Source organism: Pithys albifrons, chromosome 8 (assembly GCF_047495875.1).
Source record: "Pithys albifrons albifrons isolate INPA30051 chromosome 8, PitAlb_v1, whole genome shotgun sequence".
NCBI classification, from domain to species: Eukaryota; Metazoa; Chordata; class Aves; order Passeriformes; family Thamnophilidae; genus Pithys; species Pithys albifrons.
Window position 1 is genome coordinate 11805413 of NC_092465.1, and position 16037 is coordinate 11821449.

Consider the following 16037-nt stretch of genomic DNA (forward strand, 5'->3'; position numbering starts at 1 on the left):
TGCCTCCTACTCAACTTGTTCCTCCACCTTTCCCATCTCCAGCACTCCCTGCCCTCTGGCTCCCGATCTTGCTTCTGCATCCCTGCCTCCCACGCTTCACCAACAACCTTTTCCCAACACTCTTCCCCTTCTGTCTCTCTCTCCATCAATCCAAGGGCTTTTCTCACTCCTTTGGGTGCTGAGCTTCTGGCATCCAACCTCTCCTATTGCTCAACAACTAAGAGGAGTGGACAACTGATGGAAATGGGAGGGCAAGATGGGCATGCCACAACACAGATGAGGCAGGAAGTAGAGAAGGAGTCAGATTAGAAAGAACTTGGGTCAAGAGAAGGTTGTGAGGGGTAGTAAAAATACATGAACATACAGCAGGGGAGGTATGAGTTCACAGCTGCACAAGTATTAAACTCTCAGTAGTCAACTTCTAAAAGCTACTGTTCACAAAACAGCTCCTAGTTGGAGCTGTTTTGTGACCCAGTTTTGGGATGCTTAAGTGCTCTAACTCTGCTTGTGTTAGCAGCTGCAAAGAAAAGAAAGGGATCATATTACACTGGGAAACGATTTCCCTATTCATCAATTTGTCAACATCAAGGTATATCAAGTTACATACAGAATCACTGAATTGTGAGGGTTGGGAAGGACCTCTGGAAATCACCTTGCCCGACGCCCCTGCTAAAGCTGGGTCACCTAGAGCAGGTTACACAGGAACATGTCCAGGTGGGTTTTGAATGTCTCCAGTGATGACTCCATGACCTGCCTGGACAGCCTGTTCCAGTGCTCTGTCATCCACAATGTTAAGAAGTTCTGCCTCATGTTGAGGTGGAATGCCTTGTGTTTTAGTTTATGGCCACCACCCTCCACTCACTGTGTCTGCATGTGCAGTGCATCAGAGTGTCATCCTCTCACATAAGCTACACAAATATATAAGGATTTTACTTCCCATCATGGAAAAGTTCTTTTAAATCCAGCATGCAGCTTCCTGATATGCTTCAGCATATAGTGTTTCAAACAGCTGTCCCAGCAGCACTGCAAAGAGGTGTGCAACAAGTACAAAGAGCATGGTAGTGTGTAAAGGGTGGCAGCACGAAGACAATGTATGTGAGAACACAGTACGAAGCAGGGATGGGAACGAGCTCCAGAAGATGACACCTGCCTACAGCCAGGACTGATGCTTCCAACTCCAATGGGCCCAGCAGAAGGTATAGCAAATGCTGCTAAGAATCAAGTGAGCATTGCTATGATGAATCATCGTGGCATCAAGTTAATACAACTCATCAGATCCTAATTAAACCACTCTAGGTTGCTAATCATTATGTATCTCAAGTGGTCTTTTGTAGCATGCCTGACTCCAGCAAGGGTGGGCCAGTCAATTCTCTAGTGAGTCCTCAGCTCTGCAAGCACTTCCACCAATGCTGTGTGGACTTTCATGTAGCTACAGTACACAAAATTAAGCAAAAAAAGGATATGTTTGGTTCCGTGCACCTTTTTCTTTTCTTCTGATGGTAGAGAGTAGAGGTATGTCTATACAAACATGCACACCAGCAACTCATCAAAATAAGTTCTGTAAAATCAAGCTGATCAAATATCTGCTCTAGTGGGATTTGCCTATAATCAGCTTTCTAATTGCTTCTTTCATCTCTCCACATGAAAAGCAACACCATTTCTTTTCTTCCAAGATTTGTTAGCTTAGAAAAATTAATCCCTTTCACAGGATTTGATAGGTGTGGATCACTATCACTTACAAGATAATGGAATACGCATCATTCATAGCATGCAGTAGATGTTCACAGGACGAGAGAAAACAGACTGGGGTAAAACAAGTATTTTCCTTCAAACCTCTTCTGTATTTGGTTGAAGTGCGGCAACCACTTGCATTTTCACCACATACACATACCTTTCACTTCTTATGACTCAAGGCATTCTCTCCCCCACCTTCTGTTTTAACCAAAGGCCTAAGTTCACATTTAGCTTTCATTCAATACAAGGCAGCCTTCTGCTGCTCCTGGTGGGAGTTAAGACCTCTGTCATGAACATAAATGCTGGTCGGTACAGAATCAGCTGTTTGTGATGAAATTACTCTCTGTAAACCGTGCCTCACACTGCCCTTGCTCACTGGCTCCTTGCTATTCTACCCACATTTTCATATCTGTAAGTTTTCCCATGGGCATTTCTTTCTGTCAGGCTGTACTAACCTCTCAAACCATAATGTCTGTATAAACTCTTTCTACTGTTGAAGTGTGCAAATCCTTTTGACTTGATGTCACCAGATCATATTAAAGTTTTACAGTCTTATGCTGAGTCTTACTCCAGATATTTTTAGATGAGAGTCATGGTTGAACTTGACACATGAATTATCAAATTGGTAATTTTGAAATATTGGGCAAACACCTTACAGTCATGCATCAGAGATAAGAAAAGTGTTTCTGAGATCATGACAAATAAGAACTGAAAATGTTTTTCTCTGCCAGAGGTGAAAATTCTCTGACTTCAAAGGTTCACAAGTCACCTATCTTGTCCTTCCTCTGTTAAGCAAAACCCCAGGTGCTTATGGTCACTTGTGACATGGCAGAACTAGGAATACTTCTATCAAAACCTCTGTGTTTTCTTGTGAGCGCTACCATGTACTGCACATTGTCCATCTATTTCACAAGTAGAACCCATGAGCAACTACACCTGCAGCAATTTTTCTAAGTTATTAGTAATATGCTCCAATTTATATTTACTACTACAATGTCCAAAAGCCTAAATGACAGAGAAGGGCCCTGAAGTGCCAAGCATGCTGGAAACACTTCAGAAAATCTTGCCCATCTGTTGGATTCACTTGGCCATTGCTGCTTTCACTGACTTCTGGAATATCCATCTGCTTCTCCTTTGTAGTCACCTCCACATTGCCTAAAATAAACCCAAAGGCATTTCACAAACACTTCCCGTATTAAAATTTAGGGGGAGAGTAAGTTCACTTGGAGTCACCTCCCTTCTATCCCAGTAACCCTGGATGTGAGACAGACGAATACAAAGATCCCCTGAAAGTAAAATCAGTGTTTCCAAGCACACAGCACCAAGTGACAACCTGGGAACTCCAAACATGAAAGCTACCATGCAGAATTCTCTTTATCAATCATGTGTAGTTTATTTTATACAGAAAAGAGCTATTAAGACTTTTTATACTTAAGGTCCAATTTAGTACTTGTATGCAATATTCATGACTATTTTGTCAGACTGTATTAAAGGACTTAACCTCAAAATTCCCAGGGGAAAGAGATAAGAATGATCAAATGTCTCAGAGAAGGAAACTGAGAAGCATAATTCAAGAGACAGAAAGAAATCAAGAGTTTGATAAGCAAGTAATTAGTAACTTCATACAAGTAAAGACTTTTATGGTTCTGACAGAGAGGCCAGTTTTTATTAAAAACCAGAATCTGATTATTTAAGTTTTCTCTCTACTTCATAATGTACTCATTTGAATAGCAATGCTGTATAAATTTAATTGCAGCAAAATAAGATTACTAAGATTGTCTATGCAACCCATGTAAGCATACATAATTTTATGGAAAAGGCCCAAGAAATAGATTACATTTCACTTCTACAAGTAATACATCTGATCTTCAAACTCAGTATAAAACTGTGTTCACTGTATTCCAAAAATTAATGAAAAATATCATCATTCTATTCAATTTATTTAATGTAGATTATTGTAAAGTGTTTCATTCTTCATTGCCCCTTCTTGCTTATATGGGAACATAATGAAGACTGACATAAAGTGCTTCTAGGTCTCACCTCATAACTAGGAGTTTAATAAACCCCCCTCTGGTGAACCAGATCCAGGGAAGAATGTAAGCTGCTGATTTTGAGTCAGATATATAAACATACTAACAGTTCTGTGTGCTTGTATTTACAGTTCCTAGGAAATGAAACACTTGAGGCACAGAACGTACATAAACACTCAAGCATCATGTGACGAATTGTAGCTAATTTTAATCATGTAAACAACAAGGGTCCATGCAATAGCACACTGAAGTAATTTCACATTTAATTTCAGGCTTATTGAAACTCTGATGGTAATTAGAATTTAAACAAGGACTCTCTAAACCTATTGCTAAAGAATATGCACCAGACAAGTTGCGTTTAGCTCCATGGCACACTCCACCTTTCAACCTTTCTTCACTAAGAAACAACCAACCAAGACAACACCTGTAATTCTACATATGGAAAAGACACCTAAAATGGCACATCCTCAAAACTGGCACATGCAAACATAATTCCTGAGTTTCAACATGCACCCAATTCCAGAAACGTGACAGATGCCACTGCTGTCCCTAATACAGCACCAACCAAGGAGCATGGAAAGCCCCCTGAAAGTGTCCAAGGGCTGGCACAAGTCTCCATTCAGCCAGAGGAAGCTGGAAGGCAGGAACAGGAACAGGGATTGCTCCCCAAAGAACTTCCAGCTGTGACATGTGAGCCTCACTATGTATCTGAAAATGAATGTATTTTTGAGGACAAAAGCTCAACAGACATACAAAATAGCTTCAATTTAGACACCTTACAGAGACACATGCTAAATTCAGGCTGCCTTAAAGACCTTTTGAAATAGTGTTAACACCTTTTAAAAAGGTCCATTCCTTCTGAGTCTGTTCAGACCTTCATGATTTTTTTTCTCTTTGCAATTACAGCCTTGCAAAGACCATCACTACCTTCCTGTTGAAAACTCACCCTAAATTTCATAAAAAGCACAACATCCCTACAGACCCACAGGAATATGGGCTTAAGTCAACCAAGACTGCTTGTCACGCCACTTCTCCCACCACGACCTACTCCGGGTCATTTGAGTCCTTGGGGGAGATGGAGACTTGCCAGCAGCATCTTTTGCAGAAATTCCACAGGGAGCCAAAACTCTCACCATCTATACACCTTTCCCAGCCACATATTTCTCCCATTCTGCAACTGCACTGCCTGTTTCAACTGCAAACAGGCCTCCACAAGGAACCCAGGAGATACCCTCAGCAAGCCAGGAGGGAAAAGGTCAAAAAAGCCAAGACATTTTTAAAGTTAGAAAACAAACAAAATTGCAATTCCTCCATCCTTCTATACAGAATGAAAAATAGAGTTTATTTTGCATACCTTTCACTAAAGACTGCTGTCCTCTCTTCTCAGCCAACCCCACGCTTCTCTGAGAAGCTGTCATGAAACCGAACAACAAAACCCAAGAAATGCTCCTTTTAAGTGTGACTATTAATGTGCCTATTCCTGAATGTTTAATCTTGCAATTTATAATTAGTTAAAAGGTTAAAAAAAAAGAAAAGAAAAAAGTGACCAAATCCTTACAAACAGCACTGAAATAGGAAGCAGGTGCACATATAATAAATCAGAAGTTTGGTGTGGATTCAGATTTATGTTTTGAACCATGTATTGCAATGAACAACTAAAACCCCAAAAGACAAATACTTCTGGACTTCTTGTGAAACATTGTAACACAAAATCAGACTTAAGTGACAGCAGGAAGCTACTTATCAGATAGATTTACCTCTGTCTGTGAAGCATAAGACTATCTAATAGCTAAATCTCCTCAGATTCTGACACGCCTCATCTACAATGTCACACTTCTGATACATGCCAGCTTTTACTTGTTGACACTTCACAAATACACTTTTTCCTGACAGCTCCCTTACTAGCCAACACCAATGACACATGATTGAAGCCAGAGAGTAAATGGTGTAGCTTCTCTATACTTACGGTACAGAGAGTAAATCTGGTGTAACAAGCAAGTGAAATACTGCCCTTGCAACGTCTGATTCAACCAACTTTCCAGCTTCAAAGCAGCAGAGTCAAGCTCCTCCTGGAAAACACGTACTCCAAAGAGCAGGTAACTCCCCACAACACACCTCCAGTGAAGTGTGCCCCAAAGGAGAGCTGGGCTCAGCAGCTCTCCTCTTTGCTCCTGAGAAATGAAGTGCAGGACTCCACCATGACTTCCAAAGTGAACAGCACCTCATGCTCTGTGGGAATCATCCAAACTCAGAAAACAGCATAAAACAAACATAAGAAAACAGTCAGGACCCTCACAAAACCTGCTGCTGTACAAAGAATGTGGTCCAGAGCCTGTGTGCACTCCCTACGCACACAGCCGATGAGTTCCGATGCTCTGTTCAGGTTACCAACTGAAATCCTCTCAATAAGGAAAGGAACAAAGCAAGAGCAAAGGGGGTATTCATATCTGCACCTCCAATGACCGTGGAGATTAAACAAAACCACCCAAGCAACCAGTTAAGAAAATTGAGAAATACACATATTCTCTTTAAAAGAACCAAGAAATCCAGCAACTGCATTACTAATCACAATATAAAACAAGAAAACACTAAGGCTTCTTATTCGATAAGTTACTTCAAAACTTTTCCAGTATTATTTTTCATTGCTCAGGACCAACTTCATAGAAAATGTCGAAATAAAATACGGAGTCAATTCTATAAGCACGGGTTCACATTTAGCTTTATTTCCTTCGTACCATGAGTAGAGTCAGTCTTCACTGTACAAACCAAAATAATTTAAGATAATTAACAACACTATTATACATCAGTCTAGACAGATATTGCTAACTTAAGTCTAAATTGCTTGAGAGAAGACTGTACAGCCACTATGGACTCATTTGGAGAATGCATTTTCAGCCCAGTAAATTTTATTCCCACAATGCCTCTTCAGATTTGGGAAAAGCAATTCCAATTTTGAGACACTACATCTCAAACACAAATTCTCTCCCTGCCGTTCACTTTCCCCACTTCCTTTCCCTTCCCACAAATGAGCTATTAATTCATAAATAAATGGAATAAGCACTTAACATCAGGAGCCACATAGGTCTGTTGGCTCCTACCTCCTGTTTAAAGGTCTGTTTAAACAGGAATTAAAATAAATCGCTTCTGTGGATTTAGGCCCAAAAGCTCAAATCTGCAAAGAGAGGTCCCTGGAGCAAACACAGATGAACATGCAGGCCCTGCAGAAGTTCTCCAGAGACAGACACCATTTTCAGAAGTTTGCTACCGAGATGCAGTGGCTTGAACACAAATTAGGGAACTCTCCCCTGCACTCGTCTTCCGAAACCCTGAAGTGCAACTTCTGGTTTGCATTCCCTGTTTCTGCATCTCCCTAGCACAGTGAAAAGCTGACCACAGACTTTGTATCTAGCCTGCTGTTAAAAATGAAGTACTTCTTTAAGATGCAATGGCCATTCTGCACAGTGACATTACTTGATCCCAACATCAAGGTGTGTTTGTTTCACAGCTGGGAACCAGAAATCAGAGCACCTCCAGGTCAAGCAGCTGCAGGGCAGTGCCAGGCTGGCACACATCTCCAGACCTGCACCTTGGCTGAGTCAGGTGCCATAATTCTGCTCAGCTTTAGGAGCAGTTGAAGTATCTTCCTTGTGAATGGACTTTGATGTGTTTTCGTTTGAACAGCGTGCTGAAAACAGCACTCATGATGCCTTTTGAGTATTAGTCATCCCTTTCTGAGGCCGAGGCCACTGTCCCCGAGTGTCCCCGAGTGCCCCCGGTGTGGTGGCGCCCCAGGCCCGGCCCCAGGACCGCGCTGTCGAGGGACACGGACCCGGCGTCCCCGCCTGGCCCGGGGGAAGCCGCAGGAGACGGGCGGGGAGTCCCGACCCCCCGGGCCCGCCGCCCCCGGCCCCGCTCACCCTTCTTGTCCATGAGCCACATGAAGAAGAAGCAGGGCGCGAAGCCGATGGGCCCCCAGAAGACGAGCAGGGCGATGTCCCAGCCGCTGAAGCCGAAGGCCAGGCGGGCCGAGTTCTGGATGGGGCCCCAGCTGTTCCACACCAGGCCCTGCGCGAAGCCCAGCAGCGAGAACAGCAGCAGCACCAGCCAGCGCCGCCCGTACACGCGGCCCGACAGCGGCGGCAGCCGCCCCGCCGGGCCCCTCGCCGGCCCCCGAGGCTGCGGCTGCTGCGGTGGCGGCGGCGGCAGGAGGGGCCGCCGCTCCTCCGCGGTGCTCCAGCCCAAGCCCATCTGCGGGGGCGCTGCCGGGGGCCCGCGGGGAAGGATGGGACGGGGCTGGGGGCAGGGATACCCACACTTCAGCCCCCGAGAGCGGCAGCGCTGCCCCGGCCCGGCACCGCCGCATGCGCGGTCGGAGAGGGCCGGCGGCCGCCTCCTTCCTCCGCCGGCGAGGGGAGGAGGGAAGCGGCGGCGGGGAGAGCCGGGCCCGCCGCCCACGGGGAGGGAGCTGCGCCGGCAGACAGCGGGGCCGTGCGGGGCGGGGAAGACACCGGGCCGTCACCCCGCGGGGAGAGGGGCAGAGCCGCCCAGGGCAGGAGAGGGGGGACTCGCGGGACCCGCGTCCCGGGTGTCACCGGCGGGGCCGCGGAGCTCGGGCCGTCACACCGGCCCCGCCCCGCCGCCGCTCCCGGGCCACGCTGCCCCTTCCGCCGCCGAGGGCGGTGCCGAGCGGAGCTGCCGGAGCATGGCCGGGCCGGAGAGTGGCCGACCCCCCGCGCCGGGTAGGTGCCCCCGGGCCGGCCTGGCCCCAGCGGGAGGCGGAGGCGGCGGCGGCGGCGGCACGGACAGCGCTGGGCCTGCCCTGGGCCCCCCCCTGCGGCTCCGCCCGCAGCACGCCCCGCTCAGCCCGCGCGGCCCTGCCCGCTCAGTCTCGGCCCCTTCGTGCGGGAAGGGCAGCAGGAGCCCGGCCTAAAGCGAGACAGAAAGCGTGCTGAGCTGAGGTGGTTACCAATCAGCCGTGGGCCGAATTGGTGGAAAAAACAGTAGGGTTCAGATAAAACTTACACTGGAATCCATTTTAAAGTAATTCGGGTCAATGTACCATCCCGTGGGGAGTGCTGTCCTTATTAGAAACTATTAAATAGATTGAAGGATATATTCATTCAATTAGGTTGTGTGGGAATTTATCTGTATATCAACCATCTGCACTGTCATAAAATTAATGGGTCGTATGCTGTGCAGTTCTTCATATTCCCCCTCCAAAAAAAAAAGGGGTATTTGGGTGTGGCTTGCTAAGACATTCTGTCACAAAGTCTGGAAGTTGGCTTGATGAATGCCTGTGTGTGTAACTGGGGAGAGTTGGGCAGTGGGATTCACACAGGCTGACTTTGCATCCAGTGTCTGCCATAACTCCATGGGCTGCGCAGCACAGATGAATTTCCCGTGGTGCTCGTCCCACAGTTCTGCAGCCAAAACCACAGACTCCCATGAAATTCGTCCTGAAACACACAGATATTGCATTCTGTTTAGTCCACACAGCTCTGTTTGCTAGACTGAAGGTGCAAAAAGGAGCGATGTGCTGACTGAAATCAGCAGAACTATGATCAAAAAGAAAGTTCTATTTTGTTCAGAAAAGTTCAGGAAGTTCCCCAGAAAAAGGAACATTCATGCATATTTAAATAATGGGGGGCCATATGGATAATAAACTAAATTTTAGCTTGCTGTGTACAGCTATAGTGACAAAACTACAGTATAAATACAGAATGAGATTACATCGTGACTGATGGATATTCTGGTAGGGCTTTGGGGCTCTAAGATTAATTCCCTGTTTTACTAGGTCTTTTCCATACACTACCACCTCAGCATAGTTTAGCCCATGCCAAAATGTTCTTTCAATTAGAAAAGCCTATGTTACTACTGTAATTTAAGTGATTTGGTGGCATTCAACCAAAGTGCTGTTATTTGCAGAAGTAAACAAAGTGAAAGAATACTTCTCTCTTTTAACATTTTTCAATTAACTAGTAATTGTGGAGGTTTCATGTTTCTAGTGGCAGGAAAGCCATCCAGAAATAAGGCAACTGGGACTTTGCAGTGTCCTTTTAACTGCAAGATTTGTTCATGCCTCTTAAGTATCTGCAGAAAGGAAAACTTGAATATATGCAGGCTAACTCCTTGATAACTTATCTTAAGAGGGGTTTAAAGATATTTTGACTCTTGCATGTGTCAGCAACAAAGAAACCGCAGCAGACTAAAGGGGCTATCAAAATCAGCTGAAAAAATCTAGATGTATTTATTATTGACTTAATCAAGATTTAAATAATTTATTTTAATTGCTTGATCTGAAATTGCTCCATCTTTTTCTAGCTTCGCAACCCATGTGCACATCTTGCAGTCGTGGCCTGACCTTTTCTATTCCAGCTATTTAATTAACACAGTATAATATTCTGTGTGAATTATTCTTGTTTGCAGAATATGGTACCACTTAAATTTGTTAATGTAAAGGAGCAGTGCATTGTTGATAAACTATTGGAAACCAAATTAGCTTTATCTTGCAGCTAGCTGATTGCATTATTTCACTCATGGGTATAATACTTCTCTAAATATGCTAATTTCACTCTTTTCTCCGTGTGGTGACATTTTTACTGTTCTCATTACTGACATTTGTAATATTTGGGGTGGGGAAATTTTTCTTGCTTTAACCTCATTATACTGTAGCTAAAGAGATTTGAATATTATCAGATGAAATTCACGTATATTCAGGCAAGTGTAAAGGTTATTTTGTCTCCTGGCCCATAACTTTCATGTCTGTATGAACCTGATGGCACCTAAATACAAAACTGTGAAACAGATGCCTGTCCAGGTACAAATTGCCCAACCAGAATATTTATCCATTGGTAGGTGCCTCCATTTCTGACCTAAAATCTCTCACAGTGGCTGCATGTCCGTATTCATACTTGTGTCTGACCTAAAACGTTCTGGAATTCGTCTTAGGAGAAGTTGGTGGCCTGGAGCTCTGATAGACTGGTGGTGACAGACAAAAATTATATGGCTGAGGCTGTTGTTGCTTCCAAATGCTCATCCCATCCCTGAGGCAGACCTGGCTGGTCTACTTCCGAGTTGGCACCTACAATGTGCTGATTTAAGCTTGGCTTAGGAATGTAAACTGAGGCTTTGAGAGGTTTCTCATAAACTTGAGGCATCTGGAGAGTCTAGTTCAACTAAAATATGTCTGTCATGTCATAGTTGAGCTGGGCAGTCCAGGAGAGTATCCTCCCCATGGAGCAGCCCCTGGTTCCTGGCACATTAGCAGGTGATGTTTGCTCTCTCCAGCCACCATGTTTTTGACAAATTTGCTCCCCATGTGACTTTCTTCAGAGATACCTGATGCACTTCAGCATCCCCTTGGCTCTCATTCCTCTCTCCCAACAACTCCTAACGTCATGTGTACAGTCTTGTCCTCCTTTGTGTCTACTCATACCTTGCAATGTGACAAGCAACAAGTGATTGGATGCCCTATGAAGCCTAGAAGTGCTTTGGCACAAAATGGGCAGAAGCTGAAATTGATTCAAAGATTCGAAAGTGGCATTTAGCCAACTCTGAATATTCCTTCCCACATCTAAAAGCAAAGGCCTGTTTTTCAGGATTTCCCTCAATTTCTAGACTTCAGCTGGAGTTGTGACAATGCAGTTTCAGAGCTGCCATAAAAAGCACTAGTGTAGCAGGGAGCTGTAATGGATATGTGCTTTACAACCCGTCTTGAACAACACCTCTGAAGGTAACTCTGTGAGGTGTGAGCAAATCCCATTTTTCCCTCAAGTTTTGACATCCCTTTTCTTCTAGTTACTCAGGAACAGGTTGTTTAAAATGTGCTCTCTCTTGGGCTTGGTTTGGGCGCCTTTGAATCTGTGTAGATAACTTTCAGCATTTTTTCTTGGCTTTCTTTTTTTCTGAGAAGTAAGTGGACTCCAGCTCTCATGTCACACAACAATTTCCTTGTACTTTAGGAGGAAAATGGTTTTACAATGTTTCCTTTTCCTTTTTTCTAATATCAACACGAAATGAAAATACAAACTTAGCTTATGAAAGCTGAACAGTTTTATTCTTAAATTCAGACTTCAATGTTTTCCAGTGGGGAATTCATTTATACCTTTTGCAGGCTGTGAATATCCCCATTGCGGAGTCCCCATGGAGATGATTGTAGGTTTGTGGTGAGCTGTAGCCCATTCCAGGGTCCTTTAGGGAGATGCGCTTCTCTTTTTTGTGGAGTCTACCTTTGTGGTTGGCCACTCAAAGACATGTTACCAGATTCCCTGTAGACCACACTGTAGTCTCTTTGCAGTAGCTCTCAAAAGGAATATGCAAAAGTCACACCTGACTTGGGCTTTGAGCACATTTAAAGCATTTTGTACTCCATTTCTGCTTGTTCTGCCATTCATCACCTGCTTAACGATGAACATGTAGGTGATGATTGCACCTTCTTTGAGGGGGAGGTGGAAGCTGCATGATGTCTTTCATCCAAGCACATTTTGATGATTACTTCCCTCCCTCACTTGGACAGCCTTAGGACTCGGTGTCTTAGGTATTTTAGGGAGGTTTTGTTGGAGCTTCAACCTCATCAGATCGTCACCCCCACGTTCTTTCATTTAATTCAATGCCACCATGGGCAAGTAACTGCAGATAACATCAGTGGAGTATTTTACATCCCAAAGTTGTGTTAGGGAAATTCAGTTTCAAAGACTAATGGTTTCCTCTCTTACTGAAAACCTGAGAATTGTGGAAATGAACTGAGTCAGGTGAGGATGTTAGGCTTGAATTGGGAATACAGGGTAAAAATCTCCACGTGTCTCCTTGGGCTCGGAGACTGGCTGAGTGCAGCTCTCATTGTCTGTGATGCCAGCAAGAAGAGGTAGTTGTCATGCTCTGGTACTGGTCTGTCCTTTGTGTCTGATGAATGTGTGTCTCATTTCTGATCAGACTGTGCCATTGTTCTTGTGTTGTCATTCAACGAAGCAGCAAGGGATAACTTAATTACTATGCTGTAATTAACGATGTAGGCATTAGGGAGTTTATTTCTCCTGGTCTGGCCAGTCATGCTCAGCTGTCATACAATAGTTATGCTGTGAGCTCTGCCAATGAGTCTTCTGAAGACCTGGGTAGGTGTTTGGGATCAGATCCATACTGAGGACATAAAGCTCACAACATGTTGTTTCTTTCTTTGAAAATATGACTCTCATGTATGGAAAGAAGAGGCTAAATTGATTGTTTCTGTGTCTGTTCTTTTCAGAGGAACATACTTGGTTTAAGTTTAAATTATTCTATGCTTTGAGGTCGCACACAAAGAGATTCTTGGGAGTAAATACAGTAGCATGAGATTTTGGGGTCCATAAGAGTATTTAAAGAAAGAACAATGGTGAGGTAGTCTGAATGTCTTGCTATAAAAGTGCAGCTTTAATCTTGTGCAGTTTTATTATTTTCCTAATGTTCAGAGAGTTACCTTAAATTTCTGTGTACCATGTGCTTTTGAAGACTGGACATAGAAGATGTTACTGCTTCTAGTAATAAATCAGACATTGGTTGGCACAGTGATGTTAGTGTTTATAAAGAATATGAAAATATTGCTAGTCCTCGTCTGAAAGGAGTTTTTCAGGTATAGTAATAGGTTGAAAATTACTGAGTTTTGGTAAATTTTCCATATTGCAAGAAGCTTCCAAGACTAAAAGCAGCACCACTGTTACAGTTTCTTGTGAAATTCACCTTCATTCTCCAGAAATGCAGGTGCAGCTGATTAGAAGAGGAGTTCATGAAGATCTAAGTGGAGACTTGGGCCTGCAGTCTGTGATCTTTTCTGATACTTCGGTCTTGGGGTTTACAGATAAAGCAACTTTGCAGGCAGTTGTTATTTGAAAAAGAAAAGAAGCCAAATCTCTTGAAGGGAAGACGGTAAAGATATGTTGGCATTACTAGCAGCAGTTTGTTGTATTATGAAGTTGTGAAAGATAAGCTCCTATGTAACAAGGCTATGCTTCTTCAGTACAGTTTCTTTTATGTCTAATAGTAGAAGAAGAATCAACATTAATGAAATGTTAAGGTTGAAAATTAAATTAGAGAAGCGTGGTAGTTTACATTTTTGTGAGCTGGTTTAGGTCAAGTGCAAGGTTTTACAGTCTGTATATGAACACCAGGATTCAAAGCATACACTGTTACAGTTTTTCACTGACAAAATTGATGTTGCTGCATGAGAACCCTTATAAAAAGAAATAGCAACTTAAAACAAAGGTTAAATTCACTTCTGCTTGTTTTAGCCATGCTGAAAGAAATGGAATGATGTAAACAATGGAATAATAGACATGGTTTTTGTTTAATATTCCTATAATAGCAGCAATCTCTGAATCTAATACCCTGATTGTGCATGTTGGTTACTGTGCATTTCAGAAACTGTTCTTGAGGTTCACATGGTAGGTCTCTTTCAATTGAATAATTTATGTAATTCAAAAATAGCTAGTATAATTTTATTCTGACAATTAATTATACCTCTAATTGACTCAGCCATTAATCATAATTTGTATCCTCTATAGTACAACAGCTAACAAAGTCATGTATACCACCATCATAACCCCTTTGTGGATCAAATTCAAAAGGTTCAGTTGTATTAATGACTGTTTATTACAATGACTTGTAGGAAACATCCCCTATATTTTTAGAATACTGTTGACTCTTTTTTGCAATAGCTTATGGGAAAATTCTGTATTTTAGAAGATTTAAATTTCATTTGTTGTTGCCATTTTGAAGTTCTTGTCTGTCAAGTTTGCAGGACAGAACAACAATAAAGTCACAGATGGTTGCAGTTTCTCACAGTGAAATGTATACAGTGCATTCATCTATTTAATAGTAGTGCTTTTGTATTTATTAGTGACAAAGAATAGGAAAAAATAGAAATAAACTTTCCTTACAATGTGAACAATTTTTTTTCTTAGAAATACACACATTGACTTTGACTCCCTGACGTGTCAGTTTCCTTAATTTCAATCATAATGTTATGTTTATATTAAGTTTTGTATTAAATTTTCCATTTATTTGGAAACATCAGAACTGAGTCAGCAATCAGTGCTGGGTGGGGTATTTGGAAGAAAGGGCTTTGCTACTAAATTTCCTCATCAGCAAGTAGGTGTAATTTACCCTCCAGAGACAGACAGAAAGGTGGAACTGTGGCAGCCTGGCTCAAGGGAAAACAAGGAAGGCTGTCCTTTTGTAGCCTGGTGGAAGGTTTTGGTCAAAGACCATAGTCTTTTCCTCCAAGCGTTTCTTCTACTAGAGTAGACCAGTGGAGCTGAGGTCACTCAGCATTCAGTTCATTAGCTGAAAACCCACCTGCTGCTTTCTAAATGTGCTACAGGATGGGAGGAGAACAACCAGGCAGAAGCTGCCAGGGGTTCAGAAAGAGCTTTCTAGGAGGAGCCCTGTGGGATTTAGGGGAAGATTTTCATAAAGGTATGCTTGAGGTGATACACTGTCAGTTAGAACCAGGGCAGGAAGTATTTCCCAGTGCTGCATTCTGGACTCAATCCCCTTACTCCCCACTAAGGAGTCCAGCAGCAATTTCCATTGCTTTGTCAGAGGACAGTTTGAGGTTTGAGGGCATAGGCCACACGCTTATCTTACATCATGTCTTGAGTCACTTAAAGTTACTGTAAGAAAAACTGTAAGATGCTCAGCCCTGCCGCAGGAGGACTGGAAAGTAAGTCCAAATTCCTCTTTTGGCCTCTTTCTTTTCTTTTGATGCCCTCCTTCTGTGGCAGCAGACATGGAGAGGAAGGAAGGGTGTGTTGACTGCAGGCTACCAGAGTAAGCTTCAGGTGCTGGTCTTACCAGTGCAGACCAGTCTGTCCTGAGAGTCTCCATGGAACTGCTACCTGTGCTTCAGTAACCAAAATATCTGTGCAAATCTAGGTTAGCTGCCTGCTGGCTATGTGTGTTTGCAGTATGAACATTCCCAGAGTCAAAACTAATAGTAACAGCAGTAACTGGTCTGGAAGTAATACTTAGATGTTTGTTTGGCCTGTCCTGAAAACTACACATGTGTATTTAGACACGTTCTGTTTGCCTAGAGTAAGCTGATTATAGTGCATAGCTTGTAATCACATGCAGATTATTTAAAGTTGTTTTTTAATTTACAGAGTTAATGTCCTGTGAAACCATTAAGTCTGACCTCCAAACCAAGTCTCTTCTGTTTGGTTTGGGGAGTTTGCCTATCCTCCCCCAAACCTTCTCTTTTCTCACTCCTGGATGGTAAGGTGTTTAAGGTTAGGTGATTTTTTT

General features: G+C 43.3%; 2 protein-coding genes across 3 annotated transcripts in view; one reads left to right on the top strand and one right to left on the bottom strand.

The window, feature by feature from the left end:
- Positions 1–8578, bottom strand: part of SLC49A4 (solute carrier family 49 member 4) — a 71414-nt gene extending 62836 nt beyond the window's left edge. Inside the window, exon 1 of the mRNA XM_071562885.1 lies at positions 7682–8578. Within this exon, the coding sequence (XP_071418986.1) occupies positions 7682–8012 (331 nt within the window). The 5' untranslated portion in view covers positions 8013–8578. The remainder of the gene's footprint in view (positions 1–7681) is intronic.
- Positions 8217–16037, top strand: part of HSPBAP1 (HSPB1 associated protein 1) — a 37633-nt gene continuing 29812 nt past the window's right edge. For both annotated transcript variants that reach the window (XM_071562882.1, XM_071562883.1), the window contains exon 1: positions 8217–8503. In XM_071562882.1, coding sequence (XP_071418983.1) covers positions 8467–8503 — 37 coding nt within the window. In that variant the 5' untranslated portion in view covers positions 8217–8466. The remainder of the gene's footprint in view (positions 8504–16037) is intronic.